Source organism: Sus scrofa, chromosome 10 (genome assembly GCF_054392235.1).
Source record: "Sus scrofa isolate SSC_HxYL_T2T_F1_AM1 chromosome 10, Sscrofa_HxYL_maternal_Yorkshire_Landrace_v2.0, whole genome shotgun sequence".
NCBI classification, from domain to species: Eukaryota; Metazoa; Chordata; class Mammalia; order Artiodactyla; family Suidae; genus Sus; species Sus scrofa.
The window spans coordinates 82,991,094-83,011,299 of NC_139392.1; the positions used below are offsets into that span (position 1 = coordinate 82,991,094).

Here is a 20,206-nt window from a genome sequence, read left to right on the forward strand (position 1 = left end):
TTTATAAAAGAATGCTGCCTATAGCCTGAAATTCACAGAACAGCCCATTCTCAAGGCTGACCTTGAAAGGTGTAACACATATAGTGAAAAAAAGGTGCAGATCAGAAAATAACAATGGTCTTGTTGGAGGTTTATAGGAATATTATGATCAGACTTATGTGGACGCTGCAAGAACAAAGGATTCCTGTACTAAGACGTTTGCAACCACCAGCTACATCCCTTTCCCTTTTGGTATAAAAGAAGTTTGAGTTCTAACTGGGAGAAACATGGTTCTTTGGACACTAGTCCACCGTCTCTGTCTGCTGGCTTTCTGAATAAAGTCACGATTCCTTGTCCCAACACTTTGCCTCTTGGTTTATTAGCCTGCCAAGGGATGAGCAGTATGAGCTTGGGCTCAGGATAGTTTGACACAAATTTGTTCAGATGGTAGTACCTCTGCCCTTGGACCACGGCTCCTCTGTGAAGCCCTTATGCCAGTGGCCTTGAACTCTTGCACAAGTCAAAAGTTCACAATGCTGTTCCTGCTCTTCCTGCTCGGATATTTCAGACCTCTGACACTGAGGGAGAGTTAGCCTGTTTGGGGATCTGATATACCTTTCCATTTTTGTCAAGGCTGTTGTACAAGCTAGCTGGCAACTTCCTAGTGGTTGTAATGAACTATTTGGCAAGAAGAAAAACTACAGCAAGAGCGAAAATATTTGTTACATTATTAGAACTTTGCTTGTTCACTTCACCCTTCTTCCCTGTGACAGAGGGTCAGAGAGAGGCTGCAGGCAGTTCCCCCCAGAAAACCAATCTGATGGGGCTGAGGGTGAAAAGGAAACCGGGAATTTCCAGGGGGAAAGACAGGAAGCAAGCAAGAGGCAGGTCCACCCAGGAGGCCTGGATGGTCAGCCAATCCCTGAAGGCCACGTTTTATAACCTGCAGAGATGTGGGCGGGGCCTCTGCATTGTCAGAATCGAGGCGCGCACACTATTTTCCTCTCTCACCTTCAGTATTTGGGCCTGTTTGAGCTGAGTGGTAGCAGGGATTCCGGCCACTCTGAGCACACCCCAGGGCAACCTGGGGTTAAGTTCCACCAAAGGGAGGTTTATTTTGCAGTTTAATCAGGTTGAGAGTGACAGCACCCTTTAAGGAAGGATGCTAATTAGAGCGGTCCTTTCTGCCTTCTGCTGGCTGGGGAGGGGCTGCTGTTGAGGAAACACTGATGTACACCACATGCCCCATTAATAAGTGACCATGGAGGCCAAGGTTGAGTGCACTTCGAGAGAGGAAGTGGGAGAAGCTGGTGAGCAGACCTGTTCACCTCAGTGCAACGATTAACTTTAAAGTATGTAAAACCTCTGTTTGCTTATACGGACTGTTTCCCCTCGTGTGTGTCGGTGGGGAAGACTTTCAAAACATACTAACAAAATACAAGAGAGTGAGGGGGAGGCCCCCGTTCCCCTGTGGCCGGGCCCTGATCAACAGCAACCCGGGGGCTCTAAAAGGCATCACGGGGCTCTATGAATAAAAGGCTTCGGAGGTGCCCTTCCCGAAGATGCGCCTCTCCTGGTGCAGTGCCAGCTCTGGTTTCCTGCACCCCTTCCCATGACCCGCCCACTGGAAACGCAGCTGTAAAACTGCCAACTCCGTGGCAGGCAAAACTGACAAACTTCGCCTGTCTGGGATTTGCAGAGTGGCGATGAGAATAAATAGGCAGGCTGCTGCCTGGGAGATTTCCTTCTCCTGAGTTTGCAAACACAGTCCGGGTCCTAGATGTGCAGCGTTTAAACAAAGTATGTTCCTCAGTTCCTTCCGAGGAGAGCGGGGATTGTCACCATTTGGCAGTGAGTGATGGAGAAGGAAATCGCGCTTCCTGTTGCACATACATGTGGATGGAAGGAAGGCGGTGTCGAAGACTCCTGCTTGGGGACCAGATGCTGGTGGCACCTCTGCTAGGACTTTGAGGGGAATGGGAACTGACAGGAGTGGGGATGCGCTATTTCAGGGGGAGAAGACAGGTACGAGGGAAATGGACCACTTTTCCCTTGTATTTGGTACCTGATTGTATAGTGCTGTCTATGATGGTTGGCTTCTCTGTGGTCAGCACGGTGGTCCCTCCTGAAACACAAAGACAGTAACATTCGGAGATGAGAAGAAAGGCAGCATTGCAGGTAATATGCAGCAGAGACGCTGTATGCATAGGTACATCTGTCAGAAGCACATGGTTCCTTTAGATCATCCTGGACTCCAGCTATAGGAATTGTCTTATTTAAATTTTGCTCACCACAGTATCAAATTCAAATAAGCCATTATTTTTGACCCTACGTACTTATTCATCAAGCATCCAGGCGGTATTCCAAGGGCATTCCCTGACTCCCAGACTGAGTGACGCTCGCAAACTCAACAGTGAAAAGCAAAGGCCTCCCAGGGTCCTTAGCGACTCGGGTATTAAACTTGACCTGGACCTCTAAGCTTCAAATAGTTTCCCAAGGCTTCAGATGTGTGCCTTTGGAGGGGGTGTAGGGAGGGGAGTTGCAAAGGCTGGTCCCCACAATCTATTTTCAAAACTGAAGGTTTCAAGTGGCTGGCAGTAATTCGCCCTTTCTTTGGCTGCTGTGGTTGTTTATTTTTCCCAAGGACAAATATTCTACCCAGTATGTGGTTCAGAGAAACGGCAGGAAGAGGGGAAAGGGGAGACACATTTCTTGACAGTCCCAAGGCAAGGACTGCACAAAATACCCCCTTGGACACTGCGAACGTCAATCAATCCGTGTGGACTTGTTGACCTGAATTTCTGGGAAGTTTAGCTTCATCCTCTTTGCTCGGGTATCTTAGCTCGGCCATTTCCAGCTCTTCATCATGACACTTTTATTTTTTTTAATGTTTTAATTTTTTTTTCCTTTTTAGGGCTGCACCTGCAGCACATGGAAGTTCTCAGGCTAGGGTTGAATCAGAGCTGCAGCTGAGGCCTACGCCACAGCCACAGCAATGCGGGATCCAACCTGCATCTGCGACCTATGCCGCAGCTCACAGCAACGCCAGATCCTTAGCCCGCAGAGCAAGGCTGTGGATCAAACCTGCATTCTCGAGGATACTAGTTGGATTCCTAATCCCCTGAACCACAATGGGAACTCACCGCCCTGCCTTTTTTAGAGTTTGGTTTTAAAGTACTGTTCTTCAACCTGCCCGACCACAGACCACAAGCATCACCTGAGTGCTAATTGTAACACTGGTGTGCTGTGTGACTCAGAGGCTCCCTCCAATTCTGCCATTTACTGCATTCCCGAGAGATAAAATCCTGGGAGACTCAGGGTGATGGCATGAGTGGGTCTGTGTGGGCTGTGGAAAGTTGGGAAGCTGTGATAAGGTGCCACTGTCCACCTTCCAAGAGTATCATTCAATCAAGATTTAGAGCATCTGTCTTCTGGCCGAGCCCTCGTTCCATCCTGCAGCTGCAACGGGTCAGAAATCACCCAGATCATGAATCACAGCCGGGAGACCGTGCTCTTGGAATGGCCTGAAGATTTCTGAGCTGGTCAACGGCAGCACCTGGTCGTTACCCTCGCTCGCCCAGTAAATGTGCTGGCTGAGCGGTCACCCGTGTGCGCGGCCTCGGGGAGGCGGGCGCGAGGAGAAGGAATTATATATATTATGGGTTAAGCAGGTGAATCTGTAATGGCAGAATTGGAGAGAGGCCAGAACACATTAGCATTCCATTCCCAGTGGCCTCACAGGAGAGAGACTCAAGGTGAAAACTCACTTTTTAAAACCGATATGCACCGCTGGTTTTGTTAGAGGTTGGGAGTCAAATTCTGCTGTTGGGTACACAGAGATCCAATGTGAAATTTGGCCTCCTGTGCCTTTGAAGCCAGTTGTATTATCTAATGACTTCAAAGGCATTTGCAAATGAGTAACTTCAAGGGTGAATTTTCATCTTGGCAGGTAAAGGAAAGGGGAGCAAAGTCTTTCCTTATTTCCCTGCGTTTGGTACCGTTCTCCTGGAGTTCAGTGTGGTTTGCAGATAATGAGCATTCTGCGACAATCCTTATCTCCAACTATATCCCTCCTAGGTCCCCCCAGGAGGGGCCACTGAGGTGAGACCATCAGTGTTAAGGACCCAAAACCCCGCTTAAGAGAGCACGGATTCCAATCTCCACGTTCCGGCCATCAGGGTTACAGGGAGAGGGCTTCTACTTGGGTTTCAGGACACTGAACACTCAAAGTTTGCAGCTGTGACAGAAAGAATGAGGAGGAGACAGATGTGTGTGTGGGCTCAGAGGTGAGATGCTCACCTGCGAAAAGGTACCTGGTTAGGGGAGGGCTGGGCTGCTCGAGCACCGTTCCTCAGAAAAGACTAACAGAGCTTCGCAGAGCAAAAGAAGTTTTTCAAAAGGGACAAGTTGGCCATAACACAGTGTGTATGAAGCACAAAAATGCCTCTGAATTGTTTTTAAATTTAACAAATTTGTTTTCATTAAGAATTTTTTTTTTTTTTTTTTTTTTTTTTTTGTCTTTTTTGGAGCCGCACTCACGGCACATGGAAGTTCCCAGGCTAGGGGTCGAATCGGAGCTACAGCTGCCTGCCTAGGCCACAGCCACAGCCATGCAGGTTCCAAGCCGCATCTGTGACCTACACCACAGCTCATGGCAACGCTGGATCCTTAACCCCCTGAGCAAGGCCAGGGATCGAACCTCATGATACTAGTTGGATTCTTAACCTGCTGAGCCACAATGGAAACTCCTTAAAAAACTTTTTAATTGAAGTACAGCTGGATTTACGATGAGGAGCTTCTGGAATCACCTCTTCTTGATGGGAGAATGGAATGAACCTTATCAGCATCCCCAGAAGTTCTTAACATAGGCACATATTGATCACATTATGGAAACAAATCTGCTGGCTTGAGAAAATGACTTTTTCTTTCAGCCAGGGTAATATGTAAAAATAAAGAAATCAGAATGTATTCCCCCCGCCCCATCTACCCCACACATGATTTTTAGACACTGGCGAGAAAGTACAACCTTGGACTTTTAAAGAACTGCCCGTGTTTCCATTCTAAATGACCCACTTTCTGCGGTTTGGAACTCACTGCCATCCACCGTGTGCTCCAGGCTAACCTCCTTGGCCTATTTCATTCACAGGCTTCAGTTTCAATTGATTCAGTCGTGAATGGATGCAAAAATGAGATGGTTGGTTGTTTTGATACGAGGAGTAAATCTGAGGCTGTCTCTGATCAATATTAAGTGACCACTTTAGGGTTTATAAAGGAAAGAACCTCTCCTCAAGAGGGTAATTGAACAGGGTATATTCTCTGATGACGGCAGTCATTCCTTTTTATGAGGAATTTCACTACGGATGTGTGATCGGGGTTTGCAAAAGGCCTGAGGTTTGTGCAGAGTGTTTACAGGCGACTCTGGGAAGTTTCCTTAGGACCTGCTTCAAAGACTGGTGCTCTGTTTTTGACATCAGCTGTACGGGTTTCAGCTGGAGCTTGACATCTTACAAAGAAAAGACCTCTGCATTAATTAGAATAATTTTTGTGGCTTGCGGCTACTTATATACAAGATTTGTTTTCAAAAGCCCATAGCCATGTAACATTTATTGGCCATAGGACTGTAAGTGATTATCCTGGAAATTTGGAGGGAGAGAGTTTAGGAGGTGGGATTTAAACATAAACCCAGTTCATGGCACCACATCTGAGCTAGATTTTACCCCTTATCCCATCTCAGAGGGCAGAGCTCTCTTGCTCCCTCAGAGGAGAGCTTTCGAAGTAATTGGAAGTGGACTGTGGGACGTTTTCTTCCAGATTTTACATGACTGTGTTAGCCAATGACATGGCACAGTTATGAAGTGACGCGGTAACACCTTCACTTTCCCCATGGAAATGAACTGCGTGAGCTCTCTGAGTCCCTTCTGGAGACAACAGACCTGCATCGAAGGGCTCATGTTTAAAGTCAAATGAGAGTCAGATGCTATAAGAAACTTGTGTTTGGACCTGGGCAGCAGTAAAGGGCCCACGGCACCTCTGGCAACAATAGGGTGAAAATCCCAGTGCCTTGGCGAATTTCCAAATGGTGCATCACATTTTTCCAATTGCCTCATGCTTCCTCCGCTGGTCCAAGTGGAAGGGAGGGTCACTTTCTAGCTTTTAGTTTTTTTAAGATATTACAGAGAAATCCTTTAAAAGAGTCAGAGAGGCATGTGACACATTCCACTCCTGATATATTGGCTGCGGGGTGGTGAGATAACAACTCATTCTGCCTTTGCAAACTGTCCTGTGAGATGATCTACAAAAGCCTAACTTAAAAGCTGCCTTCCAAATATAAGCTTCATTTCGCCAATGAGCTGGATCAAGGATCCACTCAAAACATTTGATCCCCGGTAGAAAATGAAAATAAACCTTTTCACGTGTGTGGTTACGTACGGGTGTTATATGGGTTACTGGGGCGGTGGGTTGAAGATGAGAGTCAATGTAGGTGACATGCAGCCATGGAGAAATGCTTAGTCAATGAAGACAGTCCCAGCCTTTGGCTCTGAAAATGGCTACAATGATTGTTTCGAATGGCTGTGGCTGTGAAGGACAATTTGTTTCCACGATGACATGAGGAAAGGCCGCCTCCACCCCGATGCCCACCGCCCGCCAGGCGGATTTATGCAAACACCGACAGACATTAATCAGCTGGTCTCAAGCACAACATGAACCGAAACGGCACAGCAGTGGGATGGAGATGGTTTCTGCACCTGTGAGCTGGAAGTCATCACCTGTTCCGCTGTGGCAGCTGGCCTGGTCGTCATCACATTCATCCACCAGGTTCCCGTTGGGAGTGGTCGGTCCGGCTGTAGGTGCTGAAACGAGATCCAAGGATTATTTTCTCACACCTCTGAAATGTATTCTCCAGCCCCAGTTGCGGCATCTGCTGACACGTGTGCAGAAAACTCTAATCTGTGGTTAGGAGGCCAGAAGTGTGGTTTGCCTCTCTTTCAGGAGTGAAAGATATACTTGGGTTTTACAGAATGCATTGGGGATGGCTGCGTTTTGGTGTTTGATCCCTATCTCCTTAGGAGCGTTGGCTGCCTTAGCATCTTTCTACATCGTTATCTACATAAACACCTTTTTTCTGAAAACTTCTTGATTTCTCACTGGTTATTTATTCATGACCGTGGAGCTGAGAACTTTGATGATAGCGATTGTGCTTGAAGTGTTTCGCCTTTTATTTTCAAGGCGCTAGACGATTCACTTGTCTGAGTTTTTTTATATTCTTGATATTCATGAAGTTTGTTAAGTTTATATTGTAATTTTTTTCCCCAAAAGGGAGTCTCAGCATTCGCTTTTAGTACAATATTGTTCTTTACTTTTTTTTTAAGAGTGACTCCATTTCTTTGTGTGTGTGTGTGTGTGTGTGGTTTACTACTTTTTTGAAAAATTTCTTTAAAAAAATTTTTGCTTTTTTTCAGGGCTGCACCCACAGCATATGGAAGTTCCTGGATTAGGGTTTGAACTGGAGCTGCAGCTGCAGGCCTACACCACAGCCACGGCAATGTCAGATCTGAGCTGTGTCTGTGACCTACACTGCAGCTTGTGGCAATGTCAGATCCTTAATGCACCGAGCAAGGCCAGGGATCGAACCCACATCCTCATGGATACTAGCTGGGTTCTTAACTGGCTAAGCCATGATGGAACTCCCACTGTTTCTTACTTTTACTTTTTTAATCAAATTTATCTTTTAGGGTATAGTCGATTTACAGTGTTGAGTCAATTTCTGCTGTACAGCATAGTGACCCAGTCATACCTACACAGACACTCCTTTTCTCATAGTATCTTGACTCCATCTCCCTCTAAGTCAGTTTCTTGGCCTGGGGCCTGGGAGCCCTCCCTGCAGAGCAGGTGTCTGGGAGTCCCCTGGGGTCATTTTACCCGAACTCCCAGAGGACCGCATGCCACCACTGGCAGTACTCCTCTAGCTCTGAGTCTGCAGTTGAAAAGTAGCCGACGTTATAATCAAAGACTGCTTTTGAAGTTCTTTACATTGAGTTCCATCTATTTTTTTTTTTTAGCCTGTTACTCATTTTTGCAATCTGTTTAATATTTTACAGTTTTCGGCATTACATTCCACTCGACAAGACTTGAGATAATGGACAGTTCTCTTGATGTTTGAGAACCAGACAAGATGCTGGGAATGGGGGCCTGTTCTCAATTGGCTCCTGGCCAGTAGGAATGTGCTGGTAACTGCTGCTTTCTCAATAAAATTTTGACACTGTTTGTTGTTATGCTAAAGGACTGAGCAGAGTTCTAACAAATGCAGACACACTGCTAATTTCAACTTCCTCAACTACTCCCTGACACACACCAGCAATAACTAGGCAATCACCACTTACAGATAATATACACACCATGCACGCATATAATCTAGACTTTGTAAAATGCATACACACATATTTTGGGCTCTACTTCTTGCTACTACTGATCAGCAGAATCCTCTGCCAATCCAGATGCTTGCCTTTAAAAATAATTTTTTTTTATCGTATTGAAGTATAGTTGATTTACAGTGCTGTGTTGGTTTCTGCTGTACTGCAAAGGGATTCAGTTATATATACACACATTCTTTCCCATTATGCTTTATAACAGGACACTGAATCTAGTTCTCTATGCTCTACAGTAGGGCTTGCTGTTTATCCATCCCACGTATAATAGCTTGCATCTTTGCTAAATTTTACTTGCTCTTGTAAGTAATGTGCCACTTTTAAACTTGTTATTCATCTTGCTGGTTTTTCCACATTCCTTACGGTACTTATAAAGGATGAGTCTGGCATCGCGAGTGGCCCAGGGTAGTACCTGGGTTAAACGGAAAAGGAGAAACGGAGTCCTTTTTACGCCCCACATTTTTCTACTTGAAAATATGTTTCTTTTGTGGTTCTCTAATGATTTCTTCCATATAAGTGCTGGCGCCAGATAGGATGGGCCTTCACGGATGGTGGTGCTGGACCTACCCCCTTTCTCTCTAACTCCTGTAGAACAAAGTACAAAGCTGATGTTTAATAAGGGCCTGTTCATTGTTTTAAGGATGAAGAAAAACACTCCCTTTCACCAACTGTGTTAAGAAGCTCTGACAGTGCTTTCCCAGGCTGTTGGTTCCTCGTGCGGCTCGGGACGACCTCCCCACTTCTGCGAGAGCCTGCAAACATCTGCGGCAAATCCCTTCACCACCATTTCTACCTCACCACAGAGCTGACACTGGCAACCTGCCACCAGGCTCAGTCTTTTCAACCATCCGTCATTCCACCTCCTAAATCAGCGCTGCCTTCCAGAATGCACGCTCGAGTCCTGCATCCAAGCAGCAGGCTCCCTCTTCCAGATGATCCCCTTGCTCGGCACACTGAACGAGCACGTCTGCGGTTGGTTCGCTCTGCCCATCCCTTCTCTTTCTTGGCATCTTTGCCAAAGATCTGGCACATGGTCATTCCCGGTCTGTGTTGATAGGGACTAGGTAGATATTCTGAGGTCTGGGACATGATGACAGCTCTGGAAACAACTAAACTACCCAATAAAGGATGGCAGATAATGGCCTGCTTTTAAATAAACACATAGAAAAGCAGCTATGAATTATGCACTAGCACGGTGATTTACAGCTTAAGATTCTTTAGTGCCTAAGAAATGTTTTCTGATATTTAATAGGCCCAGGAATGCAATTATATTTGGGTAGCTCAAACCACAAATAATTTTGAAATCTCAAGAAGGTGATATTTAAAAAGCATCCTTCTAAACAACGCTGAGCATATGCTCAATTGGTTAACATCTGGGTACCAACAAGAGCCATTCTCTGAGCTAACCTAGAGAGAGACCTTTATGGGGATGAAAATGTTGGTATAAGGTTACTCGTTTATGCCCAAATCTAAGGCAGATGGGACTTTCAGTGCACAAAAGCACAAAATCGTCCACAGAGCAACCATCCTATTATCTTTTTCAAACACTCATCTCATTCACAATGTGATGAACAATGCAGAGGAGAGGGCAATTCTAAGGTCAGTGTCAGATCTGAATTTGTCCTTGATGTGACCTTTCTATGATAACCTAAGTTTATGCAGAGCATCTTTAAACCGACCTCACTATCCATTCACACCCATAGATTATCTCCCGGAAGTTTTGCTTCTCTGCAGCAGCCTAAGAAATTCATCCAAGAGAATGTCCTGATGTTTCTGTCAAATGCTGCTTCCTGCTAGTATGTGATGGCAGTCCACACTGCAGATGGAAACGCGGACCAGTCACAGACCTCTGAGCAACACTGAGAAAGTCCAGAAGTCTGTGGTTGCCGCGGGGATGAGGGAGCGGGAGGGAGGGGGGCCTGCTTAACGGGTAGGGGGTTTACTTTGGTGTGATGGAACTGCTTTAGAACTGGGTAGAGGAGGGTGTTGGTGGCATACGTGGTTGTCAGTGTACTAAATGCCACTGAACTGTTTACTTTAAAAGAGTGATTTTTATGTTATGTGAATTTCACAATACATCATTAAAAAAAAAAAAAAACTCAAAGAAGACAACCCTCAGAATCTGAGGAGTGTTGTGCAAACGACCAAGACAAAAGTGGGAGGGGAAAGCACTGTTTCCTGCAGGGAGCTGAGGGTGGAGCCTCAGGGACCAGCAGGCACAAGAGATGCAGGATCAACCCAGGGGGAGAGGCGTCACTTTGCAGCAGCACCATCAGGGGCATGAACACAGGAAAAAGGAACCCAAAGAGGTAGGGAATGAGAGGGGGCTCTGGGAACCAGGATTACCTTCCACCTCACAGCCCAGCAGCTCCATTCTTAGCCCCAGGCCGCCGTGGGTGGCTCTCTCCGGGTAGATCCTGATGAATCGCGTGGAAAGGGGTGGAAACGTCCGCAGCTCAGGTGTGTCGTAGTTGTTGTTGCCTTCGAAAGACTGCGAAGCGGGAGAAAACCACCAGGTATTAACAAAACCTCCTCCAGGACTCTGCACAGGGCAGAGAAATGGGCCTCACTCTACCACTTCCTTAACGGCTGCCGTTCCTTCCTCAGCGAGAAGGAAACCTCTAAGAAGTGACAGATGCGGTTTCTCAGGAACTCTGGAGGACACACTGAGGCTATCCCAAATGAGACACATTTTTTTTCCTTTTAGGGACGCACATAAAAGTGCATTTGAAAGTTCCCAGGTTGGGGGTCAAATCAGAGCTGCAGCTGCCGGCCTACCCCACAGCCACAGCAACGTGGGATCCAAGCTGTGTCTGCGACCTATACCACAGCTCACGGCAAGGCTGGATCCTTAACCCACTGAGCGAGGCCAGGGATTGAACCCACATCCTCATGGATCCTAGTTGGGTTCTTAACCCGCTGAGCCACAATGGGAATTCCCCAATGAGACACACTGTTAAATGCTATGCTGATGTGCCTGGGAGAAGCCACACTTTTACCGCTTCTTGGAAGTGGAGGAAGATGACTCGGGAAGAGAGCCACCATTTCTCAGAGCTTATACAGACACCACATTTCCAAGAAGTACCCCTCTTACATTCCCTTAAGAGAGTGGGTCCTGCCTTTGCTACAACTCCATCCTCTAGAAGAGCGAGGAAGCACATTCCTGGGGGAGGAGAGAGTAAATTCCATGTAGTACAAGAGCTGTGTGGTCAAGAACTTGGGTTAGTGCAACTGCTGGAACGGCTGTTGACGTAAGCAGCAGCATTAGCTGGAAGCGTTCATAGGTAAAAGACCTCATCTCAGGAAGGCGACAGGGTCCTGACCGCTAACAAAGTGATGCTCTGATGTCTGGCTGCCCGACAGTGAGTTAGCACCTCCTGGTGACAGACATTCCTAATGGGATGTCCCTGTGACGTGTTCAGAAGCCAGGCCGTTACTGTCCTGCTGTTGCTGGATTATTCCATTTCCCTTTTTGCATTGTTAGGAAGGTTAAAATCCTCGAGCGGAGTTGTAAGAAAATAGAGCAATGACTAGACCTGTTTTCTTCTTCAAGAAATAGATAAGCCTGCCTGCGTCCTCTTCTCCTAACAGCATTCCTGACTCTGTCCAGAATGGGAAGAAGGAAGGGAATTAGAAAAATCAAAATGCCTTATCGCTGGGATTGTCTCTTTATATATCAAGCACATGTGATCTTTACTGGTGCAAAGCATTGTTCTAGGGCTTAAAATGTCTTCGCTCGCTTAATTCTCAAGACAGCTCCAAGAGGTAGGTCCTATTATTACCCTCCTTTTACTGAGGAGGCACAAGGAGGTCAAGGAGCTTGCCCATTGCCTTGGGATTCAGAACTAGCCATTTTACCTGTTGCCCTTTACCACGCTGCCATTAGAAACAACCTAGTTTGATCTCCTTATTTTAATGGAAGACAAGACTGAAGTCTAGGACACTGAGGTCTCTTCCCACCACGGCACATTCAGTTCCCTTGCTTTTTCTTTAAATGGAGTGCAGTTTGGGTTTCCCAACTTGGGAGACCTGATTGAGCGGGTGGCCATGTCCATCCCCATCAGGAGTGGGTACCACACCCAACAGTGGGATTGAGATATCAGAAACCAGCTGAAGCTGCCACCATCCCGTGGTGGAAATATCCTGGCCAATCAGGGGACACAAGAAAGAGAAGGCAGACAGGGTGGGAAGCAGTGACATAACTGGAGGTTCCCTGACTTCTAGAAGTAAATAGATCAGCCTTTTCCAACTCAGAAAATCTAGGAATCTAGAAGTCGGGGGCTGAGATAGACCTGCTTCTCTCAAAGTTTCCTCCTATCATTTTCACAAGCAAATTCACTCCTGAGGCCCCACACTCCTTATAGAACTGCAGTTGCTGCCGCTGAGAATCTGATATATATCATTGTCAGGCCCAATGAACTGTCCCAAGACACTCATATGAAAACAGTGTTCCTATACGGGCATCTTCCATCTATGTTAACATAGCTCCAACAATGCTAGCAGAGAAGTACTTGCAGCTACGAATCCCAGGCTCTTCCCCTTCTTTGAACTTGAGCAAAGAATCAGCACAACATAAATAGATTATAAAGGCTGGCTGTAATGAGCAGGGAAGAGTAATAGCAAGGAAGGGCCGGATGGAAGTGGGCTAAGTTTGCTAACTTAAGATTGTTTACTAAATGTCTTTGTGTCCTTTTGCTAACCATGCTTTAGAGGAAGAGGGCTTGCAGTGTTTAGAATCTATCTGCCCCTGGAAAGTCTAGTTGACTCAAAGACTGTGATACACCCTGTATGTCATGCACTATTTAAGGGAAGGAACTAAGGAGAGGGCACAGAGGATGTGAAATCCATCCAAGTGCTATGCTCTATCACCAAACACAGTGCTCCCTTTACCATTAGGTAGAAGGTACTCAGCATCCTAGACAGGCAGCTTTCATTTGCAAGTTTTACTAAAGTAAGTTTTAAATATCTCTGTGCCATTTAGAAATACATACTGGTCCTAAAAGGAGGGTTTAACCAGTTTCCTTTTTCATCCTGAAGATTTTATTCCAGGGGGATGGACATGTTAGGAATCACAGATTAGGTGCCATGTAAATGACTGAGAAGTTTTATGGTTTAAATGCGTAGGAAGATAATGATGGATAAGTCATATTTTAGCAATAAAATCTAACATATTCAATCAATCTTGAATGGAGTGTTTTTTTTTTTTTTTTTGTCTTTTTTGTCTTTTGTTGTTGTTGTTGTTGTTGTTATTGTTGCTATTTCTTGGGCCGCTCCCGCGGCATATGGAGGTTCCCAGGCTAGGGGTTGAATCGGAGCTGTAGCCACCGGCCTACGCCAGAGCCACAGCAACTCGGGATCCGAGCCGCGTCTGCAACCTACACCACAGCTCACGGCAACGCCGGATCGTTAACCCACTGAGCAAGGGCAGGGACCGAACCCGCAACCTCATGGTTCCTAGTCGGATTCGTTAACCACTGCGCCACGACGGGAACTCCGAGTGTTTTTTTTTGGTTTTGTTTTTTGTGGGGTTTTTTTTTTGTTGTTGTTGTTAAAGCCGAAAGCTCTGGGCTGGCTTCTGGTGAATTCTACACCTGACGGACTACAACAGCGTGCCAGATTTAGACCTGATTGCAGGAGAGCAGATTAGATAACGAGGGCCGGGAAGCACAGGATGCAACCCATCCAAAGCATGTGGTAATTTGTTTTCCTTCCGCCTTAGAACCCTAGGGTTGAAGGACTCAACAGCACACACCGCCAGGCTTGGGAAGTTGTTGGTTTGGAGCCCATTCACACTTGGTGATAAAGCCACAGGGCTCACCGCTCCTCAGAAAAACTTCGGGGAACTCCAGCTTCTGAGGTTTATTTTACTTTTTCTTCCACCAAAACAAGAGGCGCAGACATAAAAGGGGAAAATGAAACGGACTCAAGAAAGAAAGTAGCTGCACACAGCTTTTTAGAAACCACTGGACATGGTTCAGAAACCACAAGTTCACCCGGGGCGACATGGGAGAGGAACGCTTACGTTTCCGACAGCGTCAGCCCTCGAGGTGGCCTGCACACCACTGCCGAGCACAGCCCGTGGGCACAGGCGTCTCTGCAGAGCCCCCACACCCGGGCAGAGTGGGAGCTGGCTGTGCAGACCCACAGGAGATAGATGGGTCCCAGGCTGAGCAACCGTGATTTGTTCCCTATGGACAGATGACTTCCAGATAAAAGCTGCATCCTGCTTGGATAAAACAGAGACCACTTATTTCTTATTCTTGAGGTCAAGGAGATCTCTGGAACCACACACTCCCAGGAAGGTTTCTCAGGGGTCAGAGAAAGGAGAGCACCAGACTACAGCACATCCTGTCACCTTCACAGAGACCCTTGCGCTAGAATCCATCCTGGCTGAAGGATGCACGTGCTCACAGGGCAGGGCCCAGAGTCAGGCCACAGCCCGAGGAAGCAAGATGAGTGGCCAGAGGAGGCTGGCATGGGCTGCCCCCCATACAAGTGATTTAAATGATCTGCGAAGCAGGGGTGGCTCTCTTCCTCACTGTCTGTCTGTCTGTCTCTCTCTCCACACCCCCGGCCCCCAAGCTGCCTGTGCCTATGCTTCCCCACACCCTGTCTTTTCTCTCTTCTCTCTTTAAATAAACACTTACTTGCCTCACTACCCTCAGTCTCTTTGCTGAATTCTTTCTCCAAAGGGACAAAGTTCCGGGGACCTACATCAAGTGGTTAGGGTTCAGCATTCTCACCTGACAGCCACCCAAGAACAGTTGCACAGCCTGGCTTTTTCTCCTGCCTGCAAAGCTTTGGCCTGAGTTACTGTATTAAGCCATATTCTCACCCTCTTAGAGTGAGAGGGAGGATGACAATCTGTTCAATGGGCTAAAATCCTTTCACAAAAGGAGTAGGTCCTCTGCGAAGCAAGGCTGGAAAGGCGGGGACCAACAGGCCAGTTGTCCTGGTGGCCGGGGTGGGGGGGTGTTAACATAAGTTGAAAACAATTCCCACATATAGTTCTGCATACAGAATGGAATTTCTGTGGGCTGTTCCTTATTTGAATCTGAAACCAGCTTCCAGACCACCCAGTATACTTGGGGGCATCCTTTCCTAGTTGGTGTTCTGCGCTCAGGAAATGCAAATAACATTTAACCAGCAGCTTAAGTAAAACAAAATCACTAAAGAATATCTGTTTTGCTAAAACAAACAAACAAAAAAACAAAAACCACGTTTTCTGGTGAAGGTTGGAATATTTCCTTTTTCGCTAGATCAAGGGCCAACTGCATTTTAAAAGGTTCAATGCGTTAAAAAATAGACTTAAGCATTATTCACGATAGCACAAAGTTAGAAGCAAGGGAAGTGCCCATCAATGGATGAATAGATAAATAACACGTGGTCTGTACATACAATAGAATATTATTCAGCCTTAAAAAGGAATGAAATTCTGACACAGGCTACAACATGGATGAACCTCCAGGCCGCTGTGCCACGTAAAATAAGCCCTAAGCCCGTCAGGAAAGGATGTGTATTGTCTGACTCCACTTCCATGAGGCCCCGGAGTAGTCAAATTCATAGAAACAGAAAGTGGACCGGTGGCTGTTTGGGGCAGGGGGAGAGGCAGGTGGAAAGTTATCGCTCAGCGGGGACGGAGTTTCAGTTTCGCAAGATGAGAAAGTTCTAGAGATTGATTGCACAGCAATGTGAATACACTTAACGCTACTAACTGTACACTTCCAAAGGTTAACGTGGCCAATTTTCCGTTATATGTATTTCAGCAGTTATGAAATTTTTGAAAATTGTAAAGCACTACAGAATCTAAAGACTCTTTCATTAAAAAAATTAAAATTTGTAAAAAAAAAATACACTTAAGGGATGAGTGAGAGAAGGGGACTGGGCAGCAGGGTGCTCACTCAGCTCAAAATCTACAGATTCTGAGTTCCTACCTGGTGACCCTGAGCCCCTGGCTACGCCCTCCCCACCGCCCTGTCCCCTGGATCTGAGCCACCTGCTTGCTGGTCCCTAATGGAAGGAAAGGTGACCGGCCACGCTTTCCTCCTGTGTTTGTCTGGGATGTGGTTTCCGCATCCCCTTCGCATCTTCCTTGGAATCAGAGGCCACCACTCGCCCCCGCAGATCCCACGGCTTGCAGGAAATGAGAGGCCCCGCTTCCGCAGGAAGAGGCCAGGGTCCTGGATTCGCCTCAAGGCCTCGAGGGAAGGCCTCCTCCTGGCGCTGCTCCCGCCCCGGCCCCGGCCGCCGCCCCCGCCGCGGGTCTCACCTTGGCCTTGCGCTTGCCATCGTCCATGATCATCTTCCAGTCGGAGCCGTTGTTGCTGTAGCCGATCTTGAACTTCCTCATGTACACCTTGTTCTCCCGGTGCTTGCCCCCCTGAATGATGATACCCCGCACGATCTTCTCCTCTCCCAGGTCCACCTGGAGCCACTCGTTCACGTACGGGTGGGGGGCGGGGGGCAGCGCCCAGCCAGAGCGGCTGGTCACCAGGCGGATATTTTCAGGCATCCAATTCCTGTCCCCTTGGTTGGACGCTGTGATCTGGGAGTCGGAAATAAGTCCGGACACCATACCCAACATTCCAGAGCAAGGATAATCTAGAGAGGGAACAGATTATGCAATGTAAATTGACTTTCTAGAGGTCTTTCTAACATGCTTAGAAAGAGAATCCAGCATAGCGAATAAAAACATCGTCTGACCCACTCGTGTATGTCTGGAAATGTCTGGATCATCTGACATTAAACCAGAGCTTCCTCCGCCTCCTCGCGCACGCCCTGCCCTGTACACTCACAGTCCAATACAGAAAATCTTCAGTAAGAACATTCATTTCTCCCTTTTTGAGTTTTTCCAAGATTAATGTCAAAATATTGATGTTGAGTCCCTTTGGTATCTGGAAGTTAACCCTAGAGCAAGTACAGGCCCTGCCTGGTGGAAGTTCAGTTTATGGAGGGCTGGCGATGTGGCCATCAATACACTCCACAGCAGGAAAGTTTGCAATAGAAAAGTAAAAAGAAAGTGATGAGGAAGTGACCGGAAGGAAAGAGCTTGAGGCAGGCTGAAGAGACAGGTGGGGCCTTACAGAGAGGGGGGCACTTTTGGAGTGAGGTTGAAGGAGGGGCCCATTCTCCTCCCAGGTGTCCCCCCAACCCATTTCTTATTGCACAAGCATTTTGCACACAAGATCCCACTGTCACTGCAAACATCCCAAGTCCAAACAGAATTGATCCTCTCCCCTTGACACTGGATCCCTTTAACTAACTCTGTACTTAATGGGTGGAATCACCAAATCAGCTAGTTCCTAACTAGTCATCTTGTCTTTCCCTATTTTCCATTTTCCATGTCTGTTCTGCTACCAAATGCTGGCACATTTGTCCATATATTAGGCAGCGTACTAGACCTGCCTTACCATCTCCATTTCTTTTGGCATCATCTTGATATGAGCTCTCCTGCCCTACATGCTAAATGGTCTCCTGGCTGGCCTTTCAAACCCCAGTTTTGAAACAACCACAGCCATATCACCTGTTTTTTTTGTTTTTTGTTTTTTGTTTCTTTTTAGGGCCACACCTGTAGCATATGGAAGTTCCCAGGCTAAGGGTCAGATCAGAGCTGCAGCTGCCTGCCTATGCCACAGCCACAGCAATGCCAGATCTAAGCTTCATCTGTGACCTATGCTGAAGCTTACAGCAATACAGGATCCTTAACCCACTGAGCAAGGCCAGGGATCAAACCCACATCCTCATGGGGATGTTACTATCGTCAACATATATGCCCCAAATACAGGAGCACCCAGATACATACAACAAATATTAACAGACATAAAGGGAGATATTGATGAGAATACAATCATAGTAGGAGACCTTAATACCCCCCTCACATCAATGGACAGATCCTCTAGACAGAAAACCAATAAAGCAACAGAGATCCTAAAGGAAACAATAGAAAAGTTAGACTTAATTGATATCTTCAGGACACTACATCCAAAAAAAGCAGAATACACATTCTTCTCAAATGTTCGTGGAACATTCTCAAGAATAGACCACACATTGGGACACAAAGCTAATCTCAATATTTAGGAGCACAGAAATTATCTCAAGTATCTTCTCTGACACAATGCCATGAAATTAGAAACCAACCATGGGAAAAGGAAAGAGAAAAAACCTACTACATGGAGACTAAACAACATGCTACTAAAAAACCAATGGGTCAATGAGGAAATCAAGAAGGAAATTAAAAACTACCTTGAAACAAATGATAATGAAGACACAACCTCTCCAAATCTATGGGATGCTGCGAAAGCAGTGCTCAGAGGGAAATTTATAGCAATACAGGCCTTTCTCAAAAAAGAAGAAAGATCCCAAATTGACAACCTAACCCTCCACCTAAATGAATTAGAAAAAGAAGAACAAAAAAGTCCTAAAGTCAGCAGAAGGAAGGAAATTATAAAGATCAAAGAAGAAATCAATAAAATAGAGACTCAAAAAACAATAGAGAAAATTAATAAAACCAAGAGCTGGTTCTTTGAAAAGGTGAACAAAATTGATAAACCCCTGGCCAGACTCACTAAAAAGAGGAGAGAAAGAACCCAAATCACCAAAATTATAAATGAAAAAGGAGAAATCACAACGGATACAGCAGAAATACAAAAAACCATAAGAGAATACTATGAACAACTATACGGCAACAAGTTTGACAATCTGGAAGAAATGGACAATTTTCTAGAATCTTACAGCCTGCCAAAACTGAATCAAGCAGAAACAGACCAACTGAACAGACCAATCACTAGAAATGAAATTGAAGAGGTCATAAAATCACTCCCTACAAATAAAAGTCCAGGACTAGATGGCTTCACAGGTGAATTTTATCAAACATATAAAGAGGAATTGGTGCCCATCCTCCTTAAACTCTTTCAAAAGGTTGAAGAAGAAGGAATACTCCCAAAGACATTCTATGATGCCACCATCACCCTCATTCCAAAACCAGACAGAGATACCACCAAAAAAGAAAACTATCGCCCAATATCATTGATGAATATAGATGCAAAAATTCTCAACAAAATCTTAGCCAACCGAATCCAACAACATATCAAAAAAATTATACACCATGACCAGGTTGGGTTCATCCCAGGTTCACAAGGATGGTTCAACATACACAAATCAATCAGCATCATACACCACATTAACAAAAAAAAAAGTCAAAAATCATAAGATCATCTCAATAGACGCAGAAAAAGCATTTGACAAAGTCCAACATCCATTCATGATCAAGACCCTCGCCAAAGTGAGTATAGAGGGAACATTCCCGTACATAATCAAAGCCATTTATGATAAACCCACAGCAAACATAATACTCAATGGGGAAAAACTCAAAGCCTTCTCACTCAAATCTGGAACAAGACAGGGATGCCCACTCTCACCACTGCTCTTCAACATCGTTTTGGAAGTTTTAGCCATAGCAATTAGACAAATAAAAGAAATAAAAGGCATCCATATAGGAAGAGAAGAGATCAAACTGTCACTGTATGCAGATGACATGATACTATACCTAGAAAACCCTAAGGACCCAACCCCAAAACTACTTGAACTGATTAATAAATTCAGCAAAGTAGCAGGATATAAGATTAACATTCAGAAGTCAGTTGCATTTCTGTATACCAGCAATGAAACATTAGAAAAGGAATACAAAAATACGATACCTTTTAAAATTGCACCTCACAAAATCAAATACCTCGGAATACACCTGACCAAGGAGGTAAAGGACCTATATGCCGAGAACTATAAAACTTTAATCAAAGAAATCA

At 45.9% G+C, this 20,206-nt stretch overlaps 1 protein-coding gene across 5 annotated transcripts in view; it reads right to left on the minus strand.

Moving 5' to 3' along the window:
• NRP1 (neuropilin 1) overlaps window positions 1-20,206 on the minus strand; it is a 147,926-nt gene that overhangs the window by 16,983 nt on the left and 110,737 nt on the right. For 3 of the 5 annotated variants that reach the window (XR_014818078.1, XM_003130798.5, XM_005668176.4), the window contains exons 9-12: window positions 16,675-17,006; window positions 10,752-10,896; window positions 6,726-6,830; window positions 2,045-2,104 (exon numbers count right to left, since the gene is read on the minus strand). Coding sequence is in view for 4 of the 5 variants with exons in the window: in XM_003130798.5 (XP_003130846.1) it covers window positions 2,045-2,104; window positions 6,726-6,830; window positions 10,752-10,896; window positions 16,675-17,006 (642 nt within the window). In the remaining variant the exon portion in view is untranslated. The remainder of the gene's footprint in view (window positions 1-2,044; window positions 2,105-6,725; window positions 6,831-10,751; window positions 10,897-16,674; window positions 17,007-20,206) is intronic. The other 2 variants (XM_021064976.2, XM_005668178.4) reach the window with 1 other exon arrangement.